General features: G+C 47.5%; 2 protein-coding genes across 5 annotated transcripts; one reads left to right on the forward strand and one right to left on the reverse strand.

Annotated features, from left to right (window-relative positions):
- Window positions 1–2,253: 2,253 nt before the first annotated feature.
- On the reverse strand, window positions 2,254–10,771 carry ARPC4 (actin related protein 2/3 complex subunit 4). Its single transcript, XM_035106888.3, has 6 exons — window positions 10,705–10,771; window positions 10,261–10,379; window positions 5,835–5,946; window positions 5,647–5,742; window positions 3,844–4,014; window positions 2,254–3,157 (listed from the first exon to the last, which is right to left on the reverse strand). The coding sequence occupies exons 1-6, from the start codon at window positions 10,705–10,707 to the stop codon at window positions 3,152–3,154; spliced, it is 507 nt and encodes a 168-aa protein (XP_034962779.1). The 5' UTR covers window positions 10,708–10,771; the 3' UTR covers window positions 2,254–3,151.
- A 322-nt stretch (window positions 10,772–11,093) lies between these two features.
- TADA3 (transcriptional adaptor 3) lies at window positions 11,094–25,750 on the forward strand. Of its 4 annotated transcripts, XM_060271249.2 has the most exons (10): window positions 11,136–11,430; window positions 11,883–11,927; window positions 12,085–12,308; window positions 13,677–13,930; window positions 14,772–14,877; window positions 18,090–18,231; window positions 19,791–19,894; window positions 20,029–20,138; window positions 22,020–22,205; window positions 23,345–25,750. In XM_060271249.2, exons 3-10 carry the CDS (start codon window positions 12,102–12,104, stop codon window positions 23,535–23,537), a joined length of 1,302 nt encoding a protein of 433 aa, XP_060127232.1. In that variant the 5' UTR covers window positions 11,136–11,430; window positions 11,883–11,927; window positions 12,085–12,101; the 3' UTR covers window positions 23,538–25,750. The 4 variants fall into 4 exon arrangements, with proteins under 4 accessions (XP_034962781.1, XP_060127232.1, XP_088518779.1 ...); XM_035106890.3 differs by lacking the exon at window positions 11,883–11,927 and having other exon boundaries at window positions 11,094–11,430; XM_088662653.1 differs by lacking the exon at window positions 11,883–11,927 and having other exon boundaries at window positions 11,209–11,328.
- Window positions 25,751–26,547: the final 797 nt, after the last annotated feature.

Genomic DNA, 26,547 nt, shown 5'->3' on the forward strand with positions numbered 1-26,547 from the left:
CATTTGTGGCTTGCCCCCCGTGCTTGGTGTCCACTTGACCCTGTAAAATTCACGTGTTGGCAAAAGCCTACTTCCGGCTGCAGGTATACGAAGCCCAGACTTGGCACAGTGGGAGGGTTTGTGGCTCAGAAGCAAACAACCTCCCTAGGATTGAGGCCTACCTTGCAAGAGCAGGCCAATGGCATTGTATTATATCACCTGTTGAGACCTGCAGAGAATGTTCAGGATGTCGCACCTGTGACATCAAAGGGCAGCGGAACTACCATCGTATTCCAGGATTCTGTTCCTTCCTCCCATTGGCTTGGCTTCTTAAGGGTCACACACCAACCACCCCTGGCTGAGAAGGATAGCGAGACAGCTGATGGGGGTAATGCCCCTCTTTCGTTGCCTTTCTCTAAAACAGACTGTATGGAGGAGTGTATGCTATCTGAATTGTTTTTTTGTCCATCCCAGGGGATCAACTGCAGGAAAGAAAAACCTCCCACCACTCTCTGAAAGACAAGCTAGCTAAACTAGGAATTATTCAGCAGTGGAGTGCTGCTATCAACACAGGAACAGATGAGCAACACTTGAGTTTGGCCGGTGCATGAGGTAAGGGGCTTCATGTTCATTGGCTACAATGTTCAGAAGGGACAACGAACCTGCCTCTTTAGGTTTCTTTGACATGACAAACTGGATTTAGCAAGTCAGGTCTATCTAGGTTTCAAGTCCAGTAGGTAGCAACCAACAGCCCCACTGCAAATACATTTTGTCCTCAGAACCATGCAGTCTTCTAAAATCTAGTGTCATTCATTGCTTCCCCACAATCATATGGTTCCGCAGTTTGTGCTTGCTGTGCAATAGCCAAGCTGCCGGATCGCCTTTTGCCTTGCAAGTCTTTGCCACTGTTGGCAGCTGCTTTATATCTCTTGCTGCTAGGCTTCAGGACCATTTCAATACTCCTCGTCCTCCCGAGTCTTGGTGTAGACAAATGTGCGTGCATGACTGCATATAGAGCATGAGGATTTGCTATGCTGCACAAGAACGTCAAATCACCCCACAGGAAGCAGCCCGCAAATCCATTTATAGGCTACAAGGCTCTTGCCCACAACGGCAGAAGCTGAGCTTGAGGAACCAGCAATGGTAGTTCTCCTTAAGAAAAAGGGAATTGCTTAAAATAGCCCTTTATAACTTCTAAAAAAGAAAGCAGACACATTGCGTTGGTGCAGGGGGAAGGACAGGAGAAACTGTGAAATTTAGTTATTGATATACACCATTCTTCTCCTTTTGCCAATTAATGAAGCGGCATTAATGTTTCGCTTTGAGGCTGATAATATTTCGCCAACTTTCACTAGAGGAAAAGGATTTGAGTGTAGGATTTAATGTCATATTTAAGCAAACTGTCGCTTCCTTTTATAAAACCTTCAATACCCAATACACTGCCTCAGTGCTTTAGGAAAGGAATAGCTAACCAACTCCCATCAGCACCAACGTTAGGAATGACTGGACCTCTGGGGAAGCTCAGTGTTGGAGCTCACACTTCGTATACAGAAGGTCCCAGCTCCAAACCCTGGCATCTCCAGGGAAGGCTGGGAGAGACTTGTGCCCCCAACCTTGGAGAGCAGGTGCCAGACAGTGTGGATAGACAGCAATGTTGTAGATGGACCAATGTAATAAAATGTATGGAGGTCCACATGTTAGCCACCCCTGCCATGGGTGCACATCCTACAATATGCACACCTAATAAATAAATGCCTCTTGTATCAAAACCTTTCAAAATAGGTACATGTGAGCTTTAGAACAGGTGGAGCAAATCTACCCAGCAAGAATATTATCTTCACTTCAGGGAGGATTAGCTGTTCTTTACAAATCAGTGAGATACCCTCATAACATAATAGAACATGTTCTTTGTAGGGAGCATGGTAATTTGGTTTGCCTTGGCTTGGGAGAATGGAGCCTACAGTCCACTAAGGTGCGGAAAGAGCACCTACTCTGAAAACATCCTTTAGGGCAGGCATAGGCAAACTCGGCCCTCCAGATGTTTTGGGACTACAATTCCCATCATCCCTGACCACTGGTCCTGTTAGCTAGGGATCATGGGAGTTGTAGTTCCAAAACATCTGGAGGGCCTGCTTTCGGGCAAACAAAGAAGATTGGTCAATCCTAGTTGCTAGGACACGACAAGAAATTCCATGTGCTTCCCAGGCAGCATAACCGGACTCGGTAAGGGAGGACTTAGCACACCACAGAGAAACCATGCAACCACCGCTTAACTTCAGGAGGCAAGAAGGGGGAAAAAGGCTTTAATAGGGAAGGTCCCAGAGTAAGAAAGTTACAGCAAGTGCCATAGCAAAAAGAACCAAGAGTTACAGATTCCAGCTCCGTCGCGTTTTGCTGACGCCTGGCCCCTCCCATCACAGCTCCCTCTGGCACAGATGTGGAAGGAAATACAAAGGAAATGAACAGGAGGCAGTGCTGTGCTCAGAATGCTCTGATTGCTGTGGGAGTAAGGGAAAGCGGGCTACAGGGAGGGCGATCTCTCTAGAGATGGGAATGACTTGGCACAGGGGAGGATTGCCATCTTCAGCACCTGGCTTGCCTGCAAACTCATGATTCCGTTTGGGAGGTGGACCAAGTTAGTCACACCTTGTACCCTAGTACGTTCCAAGACAGGCTGCCAGTTTGTCTAAAAAGATGCTTCAGGCCTCATTTACTGGGGCCAACCTTATAGATAAAGGCAGCTTTTGTGTGTTATCTGTCAGAGGTTTTTTGTTTTGTTTTTGCATGCACAGCACTGAGATGAACTCCCGCAACAACTCTTTCTGAGGGCTGCTGGAACAGTCGATCCCACCCCCCGCTTCCCCCACAAGGACTTGGCCACTAAGAGACTCGAGTAGACAAATAACAGCAAGTATCAGTCATTAAAAAAAAGAGAAAAGGATATCAAGTTGACACAGTCTTAAACAAGCACAGTTTTGTTCCAAAATTATTAAAAAAGCACCCTCCCCTCCCCTGGGCACGCTGGCGAGCATGGTGTACATTTAGCTGGGACAGCCCCCGCAGGTCTGGCTGCTTCTCATCTCGCTCCCAAACTGTGGCCCTCTCTGAAGCCGCAGCAAGGTGGCTGTGCAGAGAGAATGAGAAAGCCAAGCTGTGGATTCCAGCCCTTAGTCTAGAACTGTGGGGAGAAAGAGAGAAAGAGAAGTCAATTAATTCAACAACCTGGAACGATTCACTTCTCTATCGAGAACTTTACAAGGGAAGGCATCTGGAAGAGGTTGCTACCAACCTTTTTGCTATCACTTTCAAGGGCTTGTTTGCATTTTTATTGCTATTAGCATCATGTAACAAGTCATTTAGATCACTTCTCTTGGAACTTGGAATCCAAACAATCTCTTATTTGATTCCCATTGGAACAGTCCATACTGGGGGTTTTGTGCTCCCGAGTACCAAGCAAATGTAAGTAGCAATTACTACTACTCAAGGCTATGTGATGAACTCTATATAGTCAAGAAGATATCTGAACCTAGGGCTTCTATGCCCACAGACAATTTTGTATCACATAGGCCTCCCGCTGTTTCTAAAACATTTCATAAACACTTGTGATAAAGTTCCCCATTTTCATCTCTAAATAATTTTACATGCATACATCATTTTATTCATATGCCGGCTTTCCATAGTTAAAACCATGCTCAAGGTGGCCTGCAACATGAAAAAATGTACATGATTTTGTTTTTGTTTAGAAGGTATTGCTCTTCTACAGATGGCACTGGCAGTCACATGACTTACCAACCAAGCTCTCACAAACCACTGGTGAATTTTGGCATACCATTTTTGTTTCACTTCTGCCTAACAGACCCTTACATTCTTCAGGAACTCCTCTGCCACAATGCGAGCTCTGGCATTGACGGAAAGCTTCATCTCGCTGATTTCCTTGTCAATTTCCTCCATGAAATGAATGACAAAGTCCACCAGCTTGTGCTTGTACATCTGCTCTGTATGGAAGTTTGTGATCAGGAAGCTAATGTCATAGCCCTGGGATAAAAGGAAAGCAGCATGTAATTAGCATCTATTAAGCAAAGACTCAACAATCACACCTCCTACTCACTCTGACACCAACTCAGCATGGGGAGAAATGAATTATCTTGCTTTTTACTTCCTTCCATAAACAGTTTGCAGATATATGTAGTGGGCTTGGCTACATGCAACAGTGAGATCTATACTAACTGTTGGAGATTCATTCCCTGTGTCTGCAGTCATGGGATTGTTGTCTATCACATGACAGTGTATGTTTTCATTCCACAGAGTGGGAAGTGACAGAAACAGGATGTTTGTGTTACTGTGTTCCGTGATATTGGACTACTGTCCTTTGTTTCGCTCTCTTTGCTGTCTGATGCTAGATAGAGAGGAGCCATTTTGCAGTGCAGTGCAGTGCAGTGCTCTCTCTCTTTCTCTCTCTGTGTGTGTAAATAAAGTAGATTAGCTTATCTACGTGATGCCTGGATGTCTGGTCACTGCTGCAGCGAGACTCTGCTGTTTCTAGTGTGCTAACACCTTTGGTGTTAGTCACTGATGGACAACCGGGCAAGATCGGAATCTCCCAGACGTCTCAGGCAGGAGGGGAGGTGCACACGCAGGTCGTGCATGTCTCTCTCTACTGGACCTCTGTCAGCCCTGGGGCTAAGTGGGCTGCCTGCCAACACCCAGTCAATAAAGCCAAGTTTTATGAGGTACAGTTGAAGGAGTTGCATATGTTTAGCATGAACAAGAGGAGACTGAGGGGAGATATGATAGCCATCTTCAAATATCTAAAGAGCTGTCACATGGAAGATGGAACAACCTTGTTTTCTCCTGCTCTGGAGGGTAGAACTCAAACCAATGGATTCAAATTACAAGAAAGGAGAATCCAACTAAACGTTAGGAAGAACTTTATGAGGTTAAGAGCTATTCAACAGTGGAATGGACACTCTTGGAAGGCGGTGGACTCTCCTTCATTAGATATTTTGAGCAGAAGTTGGATGGTCATCTGTCATGGGATGTTTTGGTTGAGATTCTTGCATTGCAGAGAGTTAGACTAGATGGCCCTCGGGGTCCCTTCCTACTCTACAATGCTGAGATTCTATGATAATAAATCCAACAGCTGAGAAGAATCAGGAGAACACACAGACCACATTGGAGTAATGGACCTAATCCCTGTTGTCTGCAGATACTGCAACACCAATTATGGAGAGAGCCATTTTAACACCCATCAGTGTATAGCAGCACACACATGCATATCTCCTGTAAGAAAATGCAAATCAAGGCTTTGGTATTCAAATCAACTCAAGTCATTTGGACTCTAGCGACCAAGCTCAACACAGGGCTGAAACCACACCCTTTTTTTGAGTCATACCAGTGCTGCAAGAGGCAAGCTCACTGTTAGCCATTGTCACTGCTAATGCTACTGTGGAAGATGTTGGCAGTCAAGCAACATCTTGAAAATAAAAGCCACTCAGTCAGACATCTTATCTCCTGAGAGAGCTTCACATTACTGAGAGCAGTGAGGTGTGGGATATGCTACAACAGCTGTCAAAGAAATGGCTTGTGTCGCATGCTGTTGCTTTGGCTAAGAGACAACAGAAAAAGCCATTTGTACCATGCCATTGACCCTGGGTCATGTCTCCTTACCTCAACTGGTTTCCGACGTAAAATGAAGAAGTTCTCTGCTCTCATCATCATGAAGCGCATAAATTTGTGACACAGGATCTTCTCAATCTCATCGGCCTGCGGAAGGGAAAAGGGGCAGCCATTAGTGTTTTTCAGGTTGAGTTGCAATGACCACCCCACCCCTCATCTCCCATCCATGCTTGGCTTACCTGCTTCACTGCAATGCTGACTCGCACAGAGTTGATTGACCCTTCAATTAGGACTTTTTCTTTCTCATTCCTGCTGATGATCACTGGCTGCAGCAGTAACTCCTTGCTGCTTCTGCAAACCCACAGAGGAAAATCTATGTCAGGGACCACAGGGAGGCACATTTTGTCTCTCCTTTGGAAGGATTCCAGCCATAGCACAATTTAATGTTCTCTCTTCTCCCCAACCATTGAACTTGTAATCCTAAATGCAAGCTTTGCAAGTTTTCACCACTTTTTAAAATTCAGGAGGCGGTGCCCAAAAGTTGTGGAATTCCTTCTCCACAGAGGTGCATCTGGCACCTTCATTGTACTGTTGTCATCATATACTGAAGACACACCTCTGTAACCTAAGCCATTTGACATCCGAGATACATTTTTTAGAGTCCATCCTATTATACTGATTGTTAGTTGTTTTAACTATGTTTAACATTGTCTCTTTAATTTCTTGTAACCTGCCCTGGGACTTCATGGTGAAGGGTGAATAAGAAATCATATAAACAATTCTTCTTTGGACCAAGACAACTGTGTTAAGTTAGCTTCCGGTGCCTATACCTATACCTTTGCCTGGCAGATGTAGATAACATATAGACTGCTGGTTGCAATCTGCCGTCTGATGCCCATCCCTCCAGCAGCTGATATGTGATAACTCAGCCATCGGAGAGCTGTTCTGGGGAAGGTACATCCCAGATACAGAGCAGGGGCTGTACACTGACAATCACTGTCCCGGGGGCCCTGTACAAGGGATTCATTCAACTACTTGACCAGAGGAATTGAGGTAGAACATGTAAATGAGCACAATCAGAGGGAGTTGCTAAGACTCTTTACACAAAACATCATTAGAAGTGCCTCCCCAAGTTCCATAATATTCATTTTCCAAATTTTAGGGAGACCCTTTAACCTAGTTAACCATCTTGTTCATTCCAATGTCTATGAGCCAGGCAGCTCTAGAATTTGTTCCTGCAGCTAGTCTGCCAGAAGACCGAAGAAGATCCAACTCTGGCAGTTGTGGGCAAATGCCTTTCTGGCATTAGTCAGACCACAAGCACTTCCTCTTGTGTAACTGCACTTTAGCTCACACAGAAGATATTGGATTCAGTAAGAAGCAGCGGGAGAGTAGAACCATGCACCTAAACTATTGCCATCCCAGTATTTCTAAAAGGGACGAGAAATCCATTAACTCAGAGTGCAAAAGGGCAGACAGGAGCGTTGGGACAGGGGTCACCACATATCAAGCCTGTTTATCCAATATAGACTCACCACCACAGCCCACCTATTGAAATTTGGTATGTGGAATGTAGCTTGTGATTCTAGTTAGAAAGTAGATCTTACTTGTTGTAATCCCACACATACAAGAGGTATTTGTAGAGTAAAAACAATAAAATCATTTATTACAGGAGTTACATAACTTAGAAAGAGAAAGTTTTCTATCCAAGTTAAGTAATCATTCTAGAGAACACTAATAATAATAATAATAATAATAATAATAATAATAATAATAATTATTATTTATACCCTGCCCATCTGGGTATAAATAAAACACAGTAATCTAATAAACATTAAAAGCCTCCCTGAACAGGGCTGCCTTCAGATGTCTTCTAAAAGTCTGGTAGTTGTTTTCCTCTTTGACATCTGTTGGGAGGGCGTTCCACAGGGCAGGCGCCACCACCGAGAAGGCCCTCTGCCTGGTTCCCTGCAATTTGGCTTCCCGCAACAAGGGAACCGCCAGAAGGCCCTTGGTGCTGGACCTCAGTGTCCAGGCAGAATGATGGAGGTGGAGACGCTCCTTCAGGTATATTGGACCAAGGCCATTTAGGGCTTTAAAGGTCAGCACCAACACTTTGAATTGTGCTCGGAAACGTACTGGGAGCCAATGTAGATCTTTTAAGACCGGTGTTATGTGGTCTTGGCAGCTGCTCCCAGTCACCAGTCTAGCTGCCGCATTCTGGATTAGTTGTAGTTTCCGAGTCCGGGCAGAATGATGGTGGTGGAGACGTCCGGGCAAGCCATGCTTGCTCTTTTGTTCTCAGAGGATAGATCCAAGATGACCTCTCATCTTGAATGAGGAGTATGAGATGGAAGTTGAAGAGGATGCAGCCTAAGCAGTCTAGACTTCAAAGGATAGAGAGGTCAGCATAGAAGTCAAAGATAGTCTAGGAATGTGGAGGTTCCTTACTCTATCTGTACCAAGTCCATGCAAACCCCTTTCTGCAAGGTGAGGTTCAGCCAGACTTCTAACATCACCGCAGTACCTTTCTGCAGAGTACTGATGTAAACTACATACAATACACAGAATACAATTGTTGTAAAGATAGTGACATAAGAATGAGGACCAGGAGCTTGCAAGACAGGCACAAGAAAATGTACTGTATTGATTTTACACCTGTACATTTCAGGCCAACTAATGCATCCATATGAACCATGGTGCATTAGTCATATTTGCCTTCTGAGCAAATATAAGATTATCCATTTGTTTCACAGCTGAGACCTTGTTCAAATATTTCTCTAAACTGATTACTCACATGATTCAGTAACATTTTGACTTGGGCAATATCTGCAGGGACTCCTAATGCTCAGAATTAGATGGCTCCCTTTACACACTTTCACATAGATTTTATGGCAGTGGGGAGGGAATAAACAGCAGGAGGAGGCAAGCAGAGACTAAGCATAGACCTCACACATTGGTGGCCATGCCACCTCTTTCCCATACTTAATAAAAGTCAGTAGAGTGGCATTTACTCCACTGATTTCTACCAGAATGATTCCTGGGCCAGGCCCCTCTTAGTGAAGGAAAACCCTCAAGTGGGAGGTCAGGAAGGACTGTCTCAGTTTACCATGAGTATCTAAGCAGCTGCAGTTTTCCCTCAGCCGCTAACCAGACTTTCCAGCTGAGGAACTACAGGGAGATAGCAAAATGCTCCTTTCCTTGCTACTACTATTCATACGGCCTTCTTTCTTTTGCTCCCCGCCCAAGACAGTACAAAAAGGAAGTCAAGGCAAGCCAGTGGCTACTCATTCAGAGATGACCCAGGAGGTTAGGGAAGTCTTTGGTTAGAGCACCCAAGAGGATGCAGAAGGAATGGAGTTATCTGAATGCTGCAGTCGTCCATGCATAGCTCTTTGAATCAAACCCTGTGCTGAAATTAGAGAACATTAAAAATGGGCCACCCACAATTTCAAAAAGTATGAGGAACAGTATATATGGAAGATTGGATTTGTGTAACTGCAGTCACCATGGTCCACTTGGAATGAAGAGGTGGCATGACAGTTGACATGCAGAATAGGAACAAGACAAAAATAAAACAAAAGATATAATAATAAGCACCAACTGATCAACACTATCCATAGCAGGATGGTCAGATACTTGGGCCATGGAAATTAAGAAGGAGGTTACTGTAGTCATAAAAATATGATACAATGAAGGGGAATAATAAGCAGAAGTCAAGAAATGAGAAGGTAGAGGGCACTAGTGCCATGACTGCTGGGAGAAAATACAAACAGCAAAAAGATGAATCTAAAAATGCAGGCCCCTGGAAAACCAAGAAGAACTTTTGTATTGACCAATTAACAGTGCACATGAGGTCTACTCATAAATAAGTTCTACTTAATTCAGTAGTGCTTACTCCCTGGTAAATGAGGTAGGACTGCAGCCTTAAATCTTCCACAAATAAAAGTTGTTTTTTTAATGGGATTACAGCCTTTTTAATTTATTTGATTTTTTTATTCTATCTTTTAGGGTCTATACCCTTCCAAGGTGGCTTACAAGTCAGCAAAACACATTGAAACTCTAGGATTTCAAATAACAGATAAAACAGATTACCACAATGTAGACCACTCTTTTTTTAAAAAAAGTATTTAGGGTATGGGAAACCTTGAACAATGGGTGGGGAGAGAAAGGTAGCAGAATTAAAATGCACACAATATCTCCACCAGCAACCTATCCTGACAGCTATCATTTCACTTTGGAGTGCATTGCAATGTGGAAACTTTTCAGTCCCCATGGCAACCTTCAGGCCCTTCCATTCATTCTCCCACGACTCCACCTCCTAGTTTTCCGCACTTCCGTATGCGGCTTTTATCCCCCAGCCTCTTGCCCGCATCTGTTGCCTCTGGTTCCCGCAATGAGCCCTTGAAGAAGCATTCAAGGACCGTTTCCATCAGCTGCCCTTTCGCTTCGCGCACATTGCTTTAATCCCCGGCATTTAAAAACAACAACACCCATTCATCAATCGACACCAATTCATGGCCATCTGAAAAGAAAAAGCAGGGAGTATCGACAAGGCCGAAGGAGACCTTTCCCCCTCGCTCCAAATAAAGCTCATTATTATTACGAGCAATATTTATTATGCAGCCCCATCCTCCCCCAATACCCACCACCACAGACACCCACCTGACTTCCACCTCCGGCTTGTTATGCCGCTCCACCACCTGGGACGAGAAGTTCTCCAGGCACAGGGCGGCCTGCAGGGTAGCGCGCACAGCATTGAGATAGGGGCGAAGGGTGGCAGTCTGCAAGGAAGGAGATTCGACAGGTTCCCCCTCAAAATTACGTCGCACCTTTAAAACCGCGGCTCGTGACGTCACCGCCCACCCTCCTTTGGGCAGCAGGGAGCCTGTCAGCCGGGCCTGAGAGAGGCGTCTCCCCTCAGCGCCAAGGAGCAGCTTCCCTTCGGAGCCCCCTTAACTCCCTCCACGGTCCCGGCAGCTCCTGCCCTGACCGGTTACCGCCAACGGACAACCCTCCCCCCCTTCCCCTTTCGGAGGGCCTCGCGCTGCCCCAGCCAGGCCCACCCTGTCACCCCCTCTCCCACCCACCCCACTCCAACTCCCTCACCATGGCAGCAAAGGCGGCGGCAACAGCCGAGGGTCTTGGTCCCAGGAACGGAAGCGGAAGTGACCCCCGCCAAGACGCGGAGGCGGCGCGCAGGGGAGGGGGAGAGAGATATCCTCGTTTCTGGATCGCTCCAAAACCTTTCGCGGAGGGGGTGGATAGGTGGGTGCACGCGCTCAATACCGGCTCCTTTCGCTCCCTCCGAGTTTCTAGAATTAGGTGAGGTCGGGGTTTCTAATACAGCGTCGGAAAAGAACGCAGCCAGCACTTTTTGGTCTTTTATCGTTTGCTTTCCTCGCTCTGTCCCTCCTGACCCACCCCTGTTTCTCAATTGGTACGACCGAAGCCTCCCCGTCTCCATATTTGGGAACAAGAGAGGTGTGGGCGTGGCCGAAGGGGACACGGGCCAATAGCAGGAAGCTGAGGAAGGTGGAGAGGGAAGGGGGGAAAAATCCAGGAAGCTGAGGAAGGTGGAGAGGGAAGAAAAAAAAAAGCCCCGTAGAACTTGACTCTCGGCCAATAGGGGCGGGGCGGCGGAGGGAGCGTCCAGCCAACGGGGAGGCGCTGGCCCAGGAAGGAAGTGAGCGGAGCTGAGGAGGAGGAAGCAGTTCTGCGGGGGAGAGCTCGGTCTCTATCTATTCAGTATAGCCTTCTCCCTCCCCAGCCTCGCAAGGCGCCCCACCCGCGGCGCTGCTTCTCCCCATCCTTGCGCGCATGCGCGGGCCGTGGGTGAGTGTAACCCGGAAGGAGCCCCTGAAACCGGAAGCTACCCCAGCAATCTCCCCCCTCCTTCCTCCAGCGCCCCCTCCTGGCCTCTTCCCCCCCCCCTTCCCACAGCTCATTCATCACCTGTTTCTTCATCCTGCACAAGCCCCAGCGCTTTGGGTCCTTATTTCCAATGCTGCTCATCCCACCTTCCAAACCCTCATTGCTTTGTGCTTTTCTTTCCTTGCACGTTTGTGCCTTAACCCTGCAGAGGGTCTGCCCTCCCACTGCCCATTCTGCGGTCCCTTTCCCAGCTGCTGATGTTCTGTCGACTAGCCTTGCCTTCTCGTTCTCTTTTCCTTCTCTTTTCCCTCCACCTGCAACTTGCTTGCTCCCATCCCTTTAACACTTGCCCCTCACTGTGGCTCCTTGCCTGCCGGCTGGTGATACCTATCACTGTGTCTCCATCGATGCAGGTTTCTTGGCAGTGAGCCGCTCCCCTGTCTCCGGTTATCCATAGGGTAAGAGTTCTCTGTGCTAACCTGTGTCACTTGGCCAGTTAACCGTTATCGTTTTTGTATTTTGTTTTGCTTTTAACCCCTGCTTGTTTTGATCCTCCCTGTTGGCACCTGCACTTGTTGCTGTTCCGTTCCTTCATGTCACTTTCTCTTCTCGCAGACCCAGCTAGCCGCACCATGTCTGAGCTAAAGGACTGTCCCCTTCAGTTCCACGATTTCAAGTCTGTGGACCACCTGAAGGTGTGCCCTCGCTACACAGCTGTGCTGGCCCGTTCGGAAGATGATGGCATCGGCATTGAAGAACTCGACACCCTGCAGCTGGAGCTTGAAACGCTGCTGTCTTCTGCCAGCCGCCGGCTTCGGGTGCTGGAGACTGAGACCCAGGTCAGATGGAAATCAAGCTGCTCCATAGAAGGGAGATGCTTTATTTCAGTGGTTCCCAAACTTCCCCCACTTGTGGATCATTTGAAAATTGCTGAGGGGCTGCCTGGTGTAGCAATTCTAATGTGCTGTGCTAGATGCTGTATGATTTTTAATTGGATTTAATTGTATCTTTAAATTGCATTGTTTAATTCATCTCGAATGCAGTTTTTTATAGAAAGCATATTGTAAAACAGTATAAGCAGTTAAAATAGAATTAAAAATTGATACGAATATTTATCACAGTGGTTGTGGCATCTCCTGTCTTCAGCCACAAATCCACAAACGTGTTGCAGACCACCTGAATGATGATTGCGGTCCACTGGTGGTCTGTGGACCGTAGGTTGGGTACCCCTCCTATATCTCATTCAGAAAATGGCAATCTAATTAATCAAGGGGTGTTGGAGCAACTCCACTATGGAGAAAGGTGACAATGTTTGGGGATTATTATTATTTTTGTTAAGAGGGAAATGAGAGAGGTGTAGAATACATGGCGTGGAGAAAGCAAATAGAGAAATTTCTCTCTCCTAATACTAAAAGCCTGAGACATCCAATGATGCGGAATGTTTCAGGAGAGACAAAAGGAAGTGGTTCTTCACACACCACATAGTTAAGCTATGGAATTTGCTCCCACAAGATGTAACGACAGCCACTGACTTAGATGGTTTCAAAAGGGGATTAAGCAAATGTTCTCCCTCTTCTGTCAGAGGCCGTATGCTTCTGAATAACACTTGCTGGGAATCACAAGTATTGAGGACACTTTGTACTCAGGTCCTGTTTGTGGGCTCTTCCACCAGTGCAAGCAATGTAGCAATTGATGGAGCTAGGTTGGGCAAGGCCTTGCAAGAGTCCTAAGGCTGTATCCAAGATGCACCTGCAATAGAATTTCCCCCATACATTATCCCCAGATGTACACTGCAAAATACACACCCCAAATCTGCCCAGGGAGGCCTGCAGAGGGAGGGCAAGTTCTGTTTTGCAACCAGAAGTTCTCCCACTTGCACCAGTTAGTTTGCTCAATTCAACTCCTAGATGTGCAGAAGTGGGAGATGGGTGCAAAGAAGCTGGACAGCATCTAGAAAGTCTTTTTCACATGCCTGCTGCACTCCCTGCTCCTAACCTCTTTCCAGCCCCTGAATTCCTGCCCCCAGCTCAGATGTGCTATGAAAAGAAGAATGAAGTGAAGGAGTCACTGGGGCCAAGGAGATGGGAGCAGTTTTGGAGCAGTGACCTAGCAGCCTTTTAATGAATGAATGAATGAATGAATATACAGTACAGTACCACCTTTTTCCCTAACAGGGACTAACAAAAGCAGCTGTTTTGTTTTTCCAGATCCTGACAGATTGGCAAGACAAGAAAGGGGACAGGAGGTTTCTGAAGCTGGAAAAAAAAGAGCATGAGTTGGGCACTCCTGTCAAACATGGCAAACCCAAGAAACAGAAGCTGGAAGGGAAAGGAGGTCACAGCACAGGGCAGGGTCCCGGCCGGCCCAAATCCAAGAACTTACAGCCCAAAATCCAGGAGTATGAATTCCCAGATGACCCAATTGATGTGCCCCGTATCCCCAAAAATGATGCACCTAATAGGTATGTGGGAGAGGGATTTCCACTGCAGCAGTAATAATGAAAAATACTTTGTTACAATATCATCTGCATATCTTGAAGGGAGAATTTATCTATCTAAACAAACACTGTTTGTTACCCTGTTGGACTGCAAAAACCCCCAAAACACTCAAAGCAGTTTACAAAAAGAAAACAAGAAAATAAAGAAAAGTTTACAATAATACTTTAAAACGTACATAAAGTTAAGATACTACAACCAATTAAAATTTGCATGAGCTTTATAAGCATCTGAGTAGGCTTGTATAAACAAGACTGTTTTTAGCAGGCGCCCAAAAGAATACAGCGAAGGCACCTACTTGAAACAGATATACCTCTGCAGCAATGAAAATGTATTTTTGGAAGTGGCCAATTTGAAAATGTGACCCATTGTTTTGCCCACTGTATGCAGATCAAAGGAAACGAGTTGCATTACGTATTTTGTCTCCGCACAAAACCCCACAAGATATGGTTGGAATATTGCTGGATAATCGGTTTTATATTACAGTGGTACCTTGGTTTACAACCATAATCCGTTCTGGAGGTCTGGTTGTAAACCAAAACAGGTTGTAACCCAAGGCGCGCATTCGCCAATGGGGCCTCAAAAAAAGAAAGGGTTGTAATAAATAAAAAAAAGGAACACGCACTTCCGGGTTTGACATAGTTGTAATCCAAAACAGTTGTAATCCAAAATGGTTGCAAACCAAGGTACCACTGTACTTTAGTGTACTCCACTGAGGAATTCAGGTTGTCTTTTCCTCTTGTCGCCCGGCCAAAGTACCTGAGCTACAGGTGTGTATGTTTCTCAGTGTCCTGCTCTCGTTTGCAGGTTCTGGGCCTCGGTGGAGCCATACTGTGCTGACCTCACCAGTGAGGAGGTGCGTACCTTAGAAGAGCTCCTCAAGCCTCCCGAAGACGAAGCAGAACACTACAAGGTAAATAAAAATCAGCTTGATGGAGACACTTGATTCAGCCTGCCTGCCTGCCCCTTCTCAGCCAAGTTTTCTGATGTCCACCAAGTACAGTGGTACCTCGGGTTACAGACACCTCGGGTTACAGACTCTGCTAACTCGGAAGTAGTATCTCGGGTTAAGAACTTTACCTTAGGATGAGAACAGAAATCGTGCGGCAGCGGTGGGAGGCCCCATTAGCTAAAGTGGTACCTCAGTGGTACCTGTGGTAGAAGATACCTTCCCTTTCTTTACATTTCCAGCACTCATTAGTTCTTGTCTTGTACATTTTAGCCAATTTAGCTGGTGTTAAATACCATCTATACATCATTTTCATAACATTCTCTTTAAGTAGCCCTTTTTATTGAGCTGTTGTGTTGGGCCAGGGACAGACTCGGGATGCACTGAATGCATCCTTCCTATTAACTCCTGGGTTTGTTGTAAAGCAGGACTCGCAGGCTAACCTCTCTTGTAATGTAAATGTCCAGGTCCACAGGCATCCCCAAACTGCGGCCCTCCAGATGTTTTGGCCTACAACTCCCATGATACCTCGCTAACAGGACCAGTGGTTCGGGAAGATGGGAAATGTAGTCCAAAACATCTGGAGGGCTGAAGTTTGGGGGTGCCTGGTCCAGGACCATCTTTCCTGCTGGCTTCTCTTAACATTTCCCACAGCTCAGCACATGGTGCTAGCTGTGTGCACTATGGTGGGAATGTTTTAAGTAGTGTTGCCAGGCCACAACCTAAGGAACCTACTTACAGGTGAAACTCGGAAAATTAGAATATCGTCGAAAAGTACATTTATTTCAGTAATGCAACTTATTATTTTGTATTTTTCTTTTAATTTTTACAAATGCTTTCTTTTGGAAATTCCACAGTAATAAAACAAATAGTTACAATAATACAAAAATAAACATCGCTATTACATTTCATGAATTACATTCCATTTATAATTGACCCGCCTAACGACAAATAATTACAGTTACAACAAATAAAGGCTTGACATATCTTGCTTTGCATGTCATGCATCTATCTCATATATTGGTTTCACCTTTTAAGTTGCGTTACTGAAAGAAAGGCACTTTTTGACGATATTCTAATTTTCCAAGTTTCACCTGTATTTCTTTAACAGTCCCTCAGAGGAACTGAAGCAGGAGAAGCTGCCTCATACAGAGTCATGTCAATTTCAGAATTTTCTATACTGGCTGGCAGTGGTTCTCCAGGATTTCAGATGGGGAAGCTTCCCAGCTCTAGCTAGAGATGCCCCTCAGTTAGTTGCAAAAGCTGGGAGAAACTGTGGTTTCCTCCCTGCAAGTCCCACTGCGATCTCCTCCTCTCTGCTGTAGGACAACACAAGACTCCTATTTGCTCCAACTGGCTGGAGGCGAGAGAGTAAAGTTGGGGGGGGTGAGGTTAGTAAAGCAGGAGAGATTGTGGTTCTGTCCACCTTTGCTGCTGAGAGGTTGTTAAAGAGGATCGTTCTTTGCGTTGTGACCTGGCATTCCTGCTGCTCTGACCTTTTAAGCTCTTCCTGCTTGTTTTTAGCTGTCCTGTTCTGCGTCTTCTCCAGCTCTGCCAGCCCAGATTTTAAGGTTATCTGTTATCTGTTCTGGCTGAGTGGGGATTTGAACTGTGGTCTCCCAGATTTGTAGTGCAACCCTCTAACTATTGTACCACAGTGGCTTTCTCATTGGGAGAAGTTGCTGCAACTCTCTTCTTATCTTTGAGACTTGGCTATTGCTGGATATGGAACTTTTATAGCCTTAACCACCAGCCAGATATGTGAGCCAGCGGGTGCCAAAGTGAAGGGAGCCTCCCCACCCAGGCCACCTCACTTATCTTTATCGGCAAGGTCACATGTTGATGCTTCCCAGATAATGCAACCAGCCTCTTGCTCACATTCCCTTTCTTGACCTTGGACATTCCCCTGCTTCGTGAAACACCTCTTCTTTGTTTATATATTTTGCCTTGAAAAACTTTCAAGCTACCCAAGAGTTCAACATGGCCTACTGCCATAAGATTGGAAGAAGAAAAGATGCAACAGCTGGGATTATATAAAATACCAAAGCCAGCTTAAACAACAGCTGTCACATTATTATTATTATTTATTGAATTTATATACCACCCTATACTCGGGGATCTCAGCACACAAATTGTGTGCGCCAGCCACCATGGTACAATAGTTAGAGGGTTGCACTGCAGTTCAAATCTCCACTCAGCCAGAATAAAATCAAGATATAAAACCACAAAATACCCAATAAAAATAAAAACAACAACCCAATAGCCCCCCACCCCACCCCCCAAAAACACATTTTAAAAGGGCATAGGATGTAAATCGGGTCAACCAAAGGCCTGGTTTAAAAGGATCGTTTTTGCCCGGTGCCTAAAGGTGTATAATGAACATCAGAGAGCCACAGAATCACAGAATTGTAGAGGTGGAAGAGACCCCCCCAAGGGGCATCTAGTCCAACCCTCTGCAGTGCAGAAATCTCAGCTAAAGCATCCAAGACAGATGGCCATCCAACCTCTGCTTAAAAACCTCCAAGGAAGGAGAATCCACAACTTCTCGAGGGAGCCGGTCCCACTGTCATGCAGCTCTTACTAAATGGAGATAAAACTTCACACATACCCTCTCTTCTCAGTAACACCTGGCATTGGCAAGATGAAAGAACTTTCCTCTGCATCCATCTTGCATCAGTATTTCATTTGAGCATGGGAAGTGTTACTTCTGCCCCTGCTTAATGTGGTTCTCCTCCGTAGTTTTGCCTGCTCAGCGTGCTGCACCTGCCATTGGGCGTGTTGGATAACTGTCCTAGGTGCCAAGCAGACAGTTTGTGCTCCTCTTCCCTTCTTTGCCTGTTGACCACTGAATTTAGCTACGATGCCTGTTTCAGTTGCCTAGCTGAAGGTGATGGGAACACAATGACACATTGAGGGGCCCAACGGAATTCAGTATGGAACAGGTTTGTTGGGGGAGGGAATAACGTAGTGCACATTGTGGAATGGAGGCAAGGACTAGCAGGAGGCTCAGCAGGCAGGAGGAGGAAACGGTAGAAGGTAGGGCAGTGGGATTTGTGTGGAGCTACATCCGGGGAGGGAGCAAAACATCTGGACATTGATGAGTGCAGGCAGAGTTAGACTTGCCATTCCGCCCTGCTATTGCACAATTTGAATGCATGGTTGTCCTGCCCCTGTAGATCCCACCTCTGGGAAAGCATTACTCCCAGCGCTGGGCCCAAGAAGACATGCTGGAGGAGCAGAAGGATGGGGCTCGGGCCGCCGTTACTGCTGACAAGAAGAAAGGCATTTTGGGGCCCCTGACAGAGCTGGACACTAAAGGTACCCGAGAGCTACTCTGCAGAATCTTGTGCGCAACGGAGTGTGCCATCTTTTCTGGGGGAGTTTGCAGCTCACCAATACAGGCCATGCTTTACAGGTGAAACTCGGAAAATTAGAATATCATCGAAAAGTGCATTTATTTCAGTAATGCAACTTATTATTTTAAATTTTTCTTTTAATTTTTGCAAATGCTTTCTTTTGGAAATTCCACAATAATAAAACAAATAGTTACAATAATGCAAAAATAAACATCGCTATTACATTTCATTAATTACATTCCATTTATAATTGACCCGCCTAACGACAAATAGTTACAACAAATAAAGGCTTGACATATCTCGCTTTGCATGTCATGCATCTATCTCATATATTGTTTTCACCTTTTAAGTTGCGTTACTGAAATAAATGCACTTTTCGACGATACTGTATTCTAATTTTCTGAGTTTCACCTGTATATGTCACCAATACGGCACACACTTTATATGTTGACATGTAAGCCCTGAGTCAAACTCTGTGTTGCCCTGCAGGGCTCTTTCCCCGCCACACCTGAGCTGTTTTGCCCTAGGAATAGCTGAGAAGGGCTCTCATGGGGGTGCTTCTTAGCCATTTCCGGACAGCCAAGTGGGTGGGAGGCACATGGCAGGATCACTGAGATCCCGCCGTTTGCCTTCCTGCTGCAGTTGGCACGGTAGCACCACTCAACTCTTCCCAGCTCTAATCAGTTGGAGAGGCATGCAGCGTGCAGTTGATCAGTGTCATTGGAGAGAGATGGAGGGGAAAGTAGGCAGGGTATTTGTGGGCAGGGAGGCAAGGAGTGAGTGAGAGCGGGGAAGAGGGCGAGAGAGACGGGGAGGACCCAGGCCCTGACCACACCTACTGCCAGCCCTGACCCCGCTATGTGGTCTTTGATCCACCATTGTATATAGCCATTGAAAGCTTGCCCACCCTTCCTTTACACAGATCAGCCTGCAGGTTTGACTCTCAGTTAACTAAGGATTATCGGGTGGAAGTCTTTGGATAGAATCATAGAACTCTATAGAGTTTGAAGGGACTAGAGTTTCCCAAACTTGGGCCACCAGCTGCTTTTGGACTGCAGTTCCCATCATCCCTGACCACTGGTCCTGCTAGCTAGGGGATGATGGGAACTGTAGTTCGAAAATAGCTGGAGACCCAAGTTTGGGAAACCCTAATCTAGTCCAATCCCCTGCAATGCAGGAATAGGCAGCTGTCCCGTACGGGGATTGAACCTGCAACCTTGGCATTAACAGCACCACGCACTAGCCAACTGAGCTATTCCCCTAGGCTGGCAGTGCCTTTAAGGTTTGATGGCCCTTGGCTTGATGAACTGCTCGTCTAGGTTGGTATAAAGTTCTTCCCATTGACTTGTGGCGCACCCACGGGTTTGGTTTCCCCTACGGCGGTGTGGTTATTATGGGAAAGCCCAAAATCTTCCCACAACAGAACATTCCTACGCGTCTGGGCGTCTGCCTAAGGGTGCCCACTTTTGCCTAAGTTGCCAAGCCACTACTCAACTGCTCCTTTGTTCCCACCCTTTCCAGATGTTGACGCTTTGCTAAAGAAGTCCGAGTCCCAGCATGAACAGCCTGAGGACGGCTGCCCCTTTGGACCTCTGACCCAGCGGCTTCTGCAGGCGTTAGTAGAAGTAAGCGGACACAATCCAGATTGGAGCCTCCTTTGGCTTCAGCAGGCCCTGATTTCTCAGGGAGAGGAGGTGGCAGCCTGGAAGACCCCGTAAATCTCACCTCTCCCATCTGCCCTCTCTCTCTCTCTGTGTAGGAGAACATAATCTCCCCCATCGAAGACTCGCCTATTCCCGAGATAGCAGGCAAGGACTCCACAGCTGATGGGGCCAGCACTTCCCCCCGCAGCCAAAACAAGCCCTTCAGGTGAGCGCTTCATAAGATGATAATTAATGATAATGAATAATTAATAATAATTTATTATTTATACCCCACCCATCTGACTGGGTTTCCCCAGCAATTCTGGGCGGCTCCCAACCGAATGTTAAGAACACAATACAGCATTAAACATTAAAAACTTCCCTAAACAGGGCTGTCTTCAGATGTCTTCTGAAAGTCAGATAGTTGTTTGTTTCCTTGACATCTGATGGGAGGGCGTTCCACAGGGCAGGCGCCACTACCGAGAAGGCCTTCTTGCCTGGTTTCCTGTAACCTCACTTCTCACAGGGAGGGAACTGCCAGAAGGCCCTCGGCGCTGGACCTCAGTGTCCGGGCAGAACGATGGGGGTGGAGACACTTCTTCGGGTATACAGTACAGGACCAAGGCCGTTTAAGGCTTTAAAGGTCAGCACCAACACTTTGAATTGTGCTTGGAAACGTACTGGGAGCCAATGCAGGTCTCTCAGGACCGGTGTTTTATGGTCTCGGCGGCCACTCCCAGTCACCAGTCTAGCTGCCGCATTCTGGATTAATTGCAGTTTCCGAGTCACCTTCAAAGGTAGCTCCACGTAGAGCGCATTGCAGTAGATTATTGTTCCTTTTAAATCAGCCTTCTAGAAATCTACCCTTCCTTTTCCCTCATTGGCTCTTTTTGGAGTGGAGGCTGGGGGAAGTTCCTAATATAGTCAAACCTTGGCTCCCGAATTCCTCCGTTATTGTATGTTTTGGCTCCCAAGCACCGAAAACTCGGAAGTAACTGCTCCGGTTTTCAAACCATTTTCGGAAACAGCTTCCGGGGAGTTTTTTCCTTTTATCTCCATTGACTTTGCCGACCGCCCTTTGATCCTCGGTTGTCGAACGCTTCGGAAGTTGAATGGTCTTCCGGAACGGTTGACGTTCGACAACCGAGGTTTGACTGTAAATCAAAGTGTAAATCATGACCAAACTCTAAAAATGGGTTCCAAATCCGAGGTGCGTAAAAGGGCAGCTGTGAAAACTAACAAGCAGTCCAAGTTATTTGCCATCGGAGGCGTGTAAAAAAACAGGACTTAAAAACAGAGAAAAAGATTAACCTTTCAGCTCAAATGTTGGTGACAGCTTCATGGGAGAGGTGGCACTGCCAGGTGGTGGGGTAACTCTGGGAAAGCTGTTGGTGCCATTCCCCCCACCCCACCCCACCCCAAAAAAGCAACGCTGGACTAGCCACTGGCGCCCCCTTTCTTTACAGCTTTTATATACCCTTTTCTGTCACAGGTGACCTTGAGACGGCTTACAAATGATAATATCAATGGAAACCATGAAACACAATGGGCTTTATCCAACACTGTCTCTTCCCCCTCCACTCCCCTGCGCTCGCACATGCGCACACACACACACACTGCACGCTCCCAAAAATGGGGGATTGGGGCCCCTCTGGAGTGGATTTTGGGAGAGGAGACGAAGAGGAAATCTGCTGCATGAGTGGAACCCGGTGAAAACACAAACTACAAAATGATGCTAATTTTGCATACCGCTAAAGTTCCGACTATACGGAAGGGGAAAACGGCTCTTGGGAAACCGAGGCTGAGAACGAATGACTCAGCCAAAGCTTGCCCGGTGTTCCAGTTTACTGGAAGGCTCCTCACCTATAGGTCTAGACCAGTGTTTCCCAACCTTGGGTCTCCAGCTGTTTTTGGACTACAACTCCCATCATCCCTAGGTAGCAAGACCAGTGGTGGCCATGGATGATGGGAATTGTAGTCTGAAAACAGCAGGAGACCAGATGTTGGGAAACACCGGCCTAGACCTTAGGCTCTGCTCCCCGCCACCAGACCTCTCTGAGTGCCGAGGTTTCCCTCACCCTGGCACCCTTCTTGTGTCCTCTCGCAGTGTGCCCCACACCAAGTCTCTGGAAGGCCGCATCAAAGAAGAGCTGATTGCTCAAGGCCTGCTGGAGTCGGAGGACCGGCCTGCTGAGGACTCGGAGGACGAGGTGCTGGCCGAGCTGCGGAAGAGGCAGGCTGAACTCAAAGCTCTGAGCGCACACAACCGGGCCAAGAAAGTCGAGCTGCTCAGGTGGGAAGAGGAGGATAATGATTTCTTGCCCCCCCTTCACCCCTGGCCCCCAGGGTGGGTGGCAACGTTGTAAAAATGCAAGGTTGAAACCGGTTAGAATAATTTGCCTTTTTTTTTAATAAAAAAAAAACACAGATGTGGGTGGAGAATCTAATGGCCTCATCGCTTTACCTTTTTGGCCATGCAGATGTTTTTTGTTTCATTTTTATTCCCCTCCTCTTCCTTGGGGGTTGGTGTTCCAGACCAGAGCTGGTTAGAGATGGAAGCGCAGATTGCCGCAGCTTAGGGTTTCCATGGTGTGGTTGAAACCTCCCCGTGTTTTATCCAGTTTGAGGCCCCTTTATGTTAAGGACCACCTTTCCCCATAGGAGCTTGTCCGGACCCTCAGATCATCATCAGAGGCCATTCTCTGCATGCCACCTTCTAGGGAGACCTGGAGGGTGTCAGAAAGAGACCTTTCCTTAGCCTCCTGTCTGTGGGATGCTCTCCTCGGGAAGGCCTGCCTGGTGGCAACTTGTATTATTATTATTATTATTATTATTATTATTATTATTATTATTATTTGCCCTCATTTCAGTCCCAGGCGAATATGGTTTTGTTTTCCTGGGCATGTGAATGGCACCAGTGACCGAATTATTTGAATACTGCTGTGTGTCAAATAGAAATAAGTTTTTTTTCTTTAATTACCGTGTTATATTCCTGTTGCAAATCTGCTTCGGGAGCTGCTTCCCATTGCTGAAAAGCAACCCGCAGATCCCGCAAACCCATAGCTGCCAAGTACCCCGTTTTCCCTGGGAAACCCCCGTTTTTACTTACCTTTTCCCGGTGGTCCCCCGTATCACTTCGTCTCCCGTTTTTCTCCGTTATTTTCTCCTGCCGGCGGCCATTTTTTTTCTGATTTGCCCTTCTATGGGCGCCAAAAATGGCCGCTGCCGGCTTCAAAAGTCTCATCTACGCATGTCCGGAAGTGCATAGCTGTGACTTCCGGTGTCCGCGGCGGCCATTTTTGGTGCCCATAGATAGGCAGAGCGACAACGGAAGTTACGTTGATGCAACTTCCGGTGTCACACCCAGATTCTGCAGTCTGGGACTTGGAAGGTAGGCGCAAACCGCCTAACCCCTTTGCAAACCCTTTGCAGGCTGGCCAAGGAGGAGCTGCACAGGCAGGAGCTGCGCCACCGGGTGCGCATGGCTGACAACGAGGTGATGGACGCCTTCCGCAAGATCATGGCCGCCCGCCAGAAGAAGCGCACCCCGACGAAGAAGGAGAAAGACCAGGCCTGGAAGAGCCTCAAGGAGCGCGAGAGCATCCTGAAACTGCTTGATGGCTAAGCCCTCGCATCCCATGGGGAGTGTTAATTGGGAGCCCCTTGGCCCAAGCGCCTCCATTTTGAACCGCGGTGTAGGCTCCAGCTTTAAGGGAGGTGACAGCTGCAAATATGGACTACTGCAGCAGCTCCCTCCATTCAGCTCACCAGCATCCTGTTGCAGCCAGGGATCTGGGCAGGCTGGACTTGGCCTGCTTGCCACCCCTCCTTCCTGCGTGTGGCTAGGAGGGACTCCTCCCTGTGTGTGAGCTGGGGCAGGGGAAGCCTTGATTGCTGCTAAAGTTGGCAGTCCCTCCTCGGACATCGGCAGAGCCGGCTTGCGGCATTGGAAACGGGGAACAGGACAGAACCTACGAGTCGGGCCTGAGCATGGCACAGAAGCTGCCAGGACTCTGCCTGCAGCCGTATAAACTTGTGGAGGCGGATGGCTTCGGATTCCGTTTCATGTTTTCTGCCCCGCTTTCTCCACGCTGCATGCGAGGCTGCAGAGACAGTGAAACCTTGCAGGCGGCGGCCGGAATTCCCCAAGCGCCTGAGTGGCATTCGGCTGGGAACAATTTGCCACAACACTCCGGGGCCCTAATCTGGGACAGACCCAAGTTAAAATGGCCAGTGAAGCTCAGAAACTGGACTACCTGACCCCTAGGCGGTGTAAATAGGTGCCTGAAGTGTCTGGCGTTGGGCAGTAGAGGGAGCTGCTTGTCTCTCGTAGGGTCTCAGTCAGACTGTTCACTGTTGGCCTGGGACAAATAGTGAAGGTCCCTGCGCTGTGGAAGATTGTGGGTGCTTGTGAGCCTGAGAGGCAGCCCTGACGGCTTTCCTCTGATCCCTGTCCTGCTCAGCCTCTTCCTCTGGTGGTGTGATGTCTTTTCTCCCAGCTTCCCCTTTCTCTGATTGTCTAAAGTACCTACCGAGGGGTTGGCCTTGGTGTGGGAAATTGAGCAAAGGGGTGCCCTTGGGTTCTACGATGCAAGGCCTGATTGGAAGAGGCCGTAGGGGCAGGTGGGATTTGGCATTTGGGCTGAGTGGCCTTGGCTGGGCCTGCACCTATCCCAGCCCCACAAGAAAATCACTAATGGGAATAGCAGCTGGAACCTGCGGTGGGGGAAGGGGCTGGGTATGGAGAGTCACCTTCCGTTCTCTCTGAACCTGTGTGTTCGCTCTCCTGGCATCAGCCTGGGAAGAGAGGGCCAGACCTAAGAAAGCGAGCGGGGAAGAAGTAAAACATCAGGTTCTCTTTCTCCATCCCCTATGGGAAAGAGAAACAAGCAGGAGCTGCCTTATGAGCAGACTTCTCAGATCCACAGGGAGGGGGAAAGGGAATGGGCAGGGCAGAGATCGCCTGAGTGGCCTGAGATGGGCCGAACCCATGTAGAGAATTCTCAACCCTGCCAACTGCATAATATCTAGCCAGGCTTCGGGGGGCAGACAGGTCAGGCAAGGCCAGCGCTGCCTTTTCTTCCTCCGTTGGGGTACATTTGCCTGCCAAGAGCGGTTGGAATGCTCCTGCCCGCTTTGCCTAAGTTTCACCTTCCTGCTTCTTGCTCCCTTTATATGGCATTGGGTTGTCAGGTGATTGACAGGCAGGGAGCCAGGAAGCTGAGGACCCAGCGCCCTGCTCCCAGCTTTACGCAACTGGCTGTGAGTGTGTGCTTACCCTTACTGTAGTCATGCCATATTGCAGCGCTGCACAAGGGAACCTCAATCTCCGGTTGGCGTCAGAGCCGCCATAGCACAATTTCAACACAGCAGTAGGAGGAGATTGAAGCAAGGCTGTGGGCTTCCTCTTGCACACACTTCACCGGCTGCACCTGCAGACTTCTTCCACCTCCGCTGACTTTACCTCCTTCTGAAAGTTTGACGGGCAGCTGACGACTTGTCTTAATTAAGCATACAATGCCTGTGTTTAAAAACACACTTGGGACCTGTTTTCTGCCCTCACCCCACTCCTTTCACGTACCAGCAACTTTCAAACACTTCCTGCTGTGCCTGCCTAGAGGAGGCTTCAAGCCTCATTGGTCTCCGACGTGAGGCGACTCTGGGAACAGATGGTATTGGGGGCTGGAAAGGGCAGCGGCGGAGAAGCCAGGAGGAAGATCTGGCATTTGGGAAAGGATCGAATGAGTTCTTCACACGCTGCGGTCTCTTCCAGTTTGTGTCAACATGGTGCCTCACTAGAAATTCTTCCAGAGTGTCAATAAACCCATGACTACGAGAGCAGCTGGTGTGTTTGGGTGTAAACTTTGTCAAGGATCCGAGGGTTTGGATAGGACCCAAGAGGATGTTACTGATAAATTTGGGTGCTGTAGGAGAAACTGACAGAAGTTGAAGGGGATCTAGCAAACCCCACCCTAAAATAGCACGGGAGACTTTGGAGCAGGCTAGTCAAGGCTTTGGATGTACTGTATTCTTGAAATACAACCAGGTGAGCCTGGACTCCTAGGACGGAAAGGTCAATACTATATAACTGGTGGATACAACTCCCATGATCAGATTAGAGCAGCTGGAGGATAAAACTAATTCAAAAAGCATTGATGCAGCAGAAAAAAGGGGGAGGTATGTTTGTTTTTTAAGTGTACCGCCTGCAGGGAAAGATGAGCAGGGTAGCCTGTAAAGAGGAACTGTTAAAAAAGAATTAGAGAGAACTAAATAAAAGCCACATTGTGGCTTTCACAGCCCACTGAACCAAGGAAAGGATGGGGATGGTGAAACAAATTACAAGGAAATGTTTCAAGGAAGCAAGACTTTAATTGACTTCAACTGCTCTGATATCTGCTAGGCTTCAAGCTCTACTAATCAGGGAATCGCCCAACAAATTCCTGCCAGACCTTGCTGACAAAAACTTCCTCTTCCAGAAGGTGGAGGAATGAATTAGGGGGGGGGGGGCGACTGTCTGAATTAATAGGGAAGATTTAGTCAAGGGTTCTCCCCACATGCTCATATCGTTTATGGGCGGGGCGGAAAGTAATCCCTGCATAAGTTGCCTCTGCCATGGGGTCTGCGAAAATAGCCTT

Source organism: Zootoca vivipara, chromosome 2, assembly GCF_965207765.1.
Source record: "Zootoca vivipara chromosome 2, rZooViv2.hap1.1, whole genome shotgun sequence".
Taxonomy (NCBI): Eukaryota; Metazoa; Chordata; class Lepidosauria; order Squamata; family Lacertidae; genus Zootoca; species Zootoca vivipara.

Bases quoted from the DNA above. Each gene is read 5' to 3' on its own strand.
- ARPC4 (XM_035106888.3), bottom strand. The intron at 5,743-5,834 runs GTAAGCCAAGCA...TCCCTTCCGCAG, and splicing joins TCAGCATTGCAGTGAAGCAG to GCCGATGAGATTGAGAAGAT. The intron at 4,015-5,646 runs GTAAGGAGACAT...CTTTTATCCCAG, and splicing joins TACGTCGGAAACCAGTTGAG to GGCTATGACATTAGCTTCCT.
- TADA3 (XM_035106890.3), top strand. From the start codon at position 12,102: ATGTCTGAGCTAAAGGACTGTCCCCTTCAGTTCCACGATTTCAAGTCT. The intron at 12,309-13,676 runs GTCAGATGGAAA...TTGTTTTTCCAG, and splicing joins TGCTGGAGACTGAGACCCAG to ATCCTGACAGATTGGCAAGA. The intron at 19,895-20,028 runs GTAAGCGGACAC...CTCTCTGTGTAG, and splicing joins TTCTGCAGGCGTTAGTAGAA to GAGAACATAATCTCCCCCAT.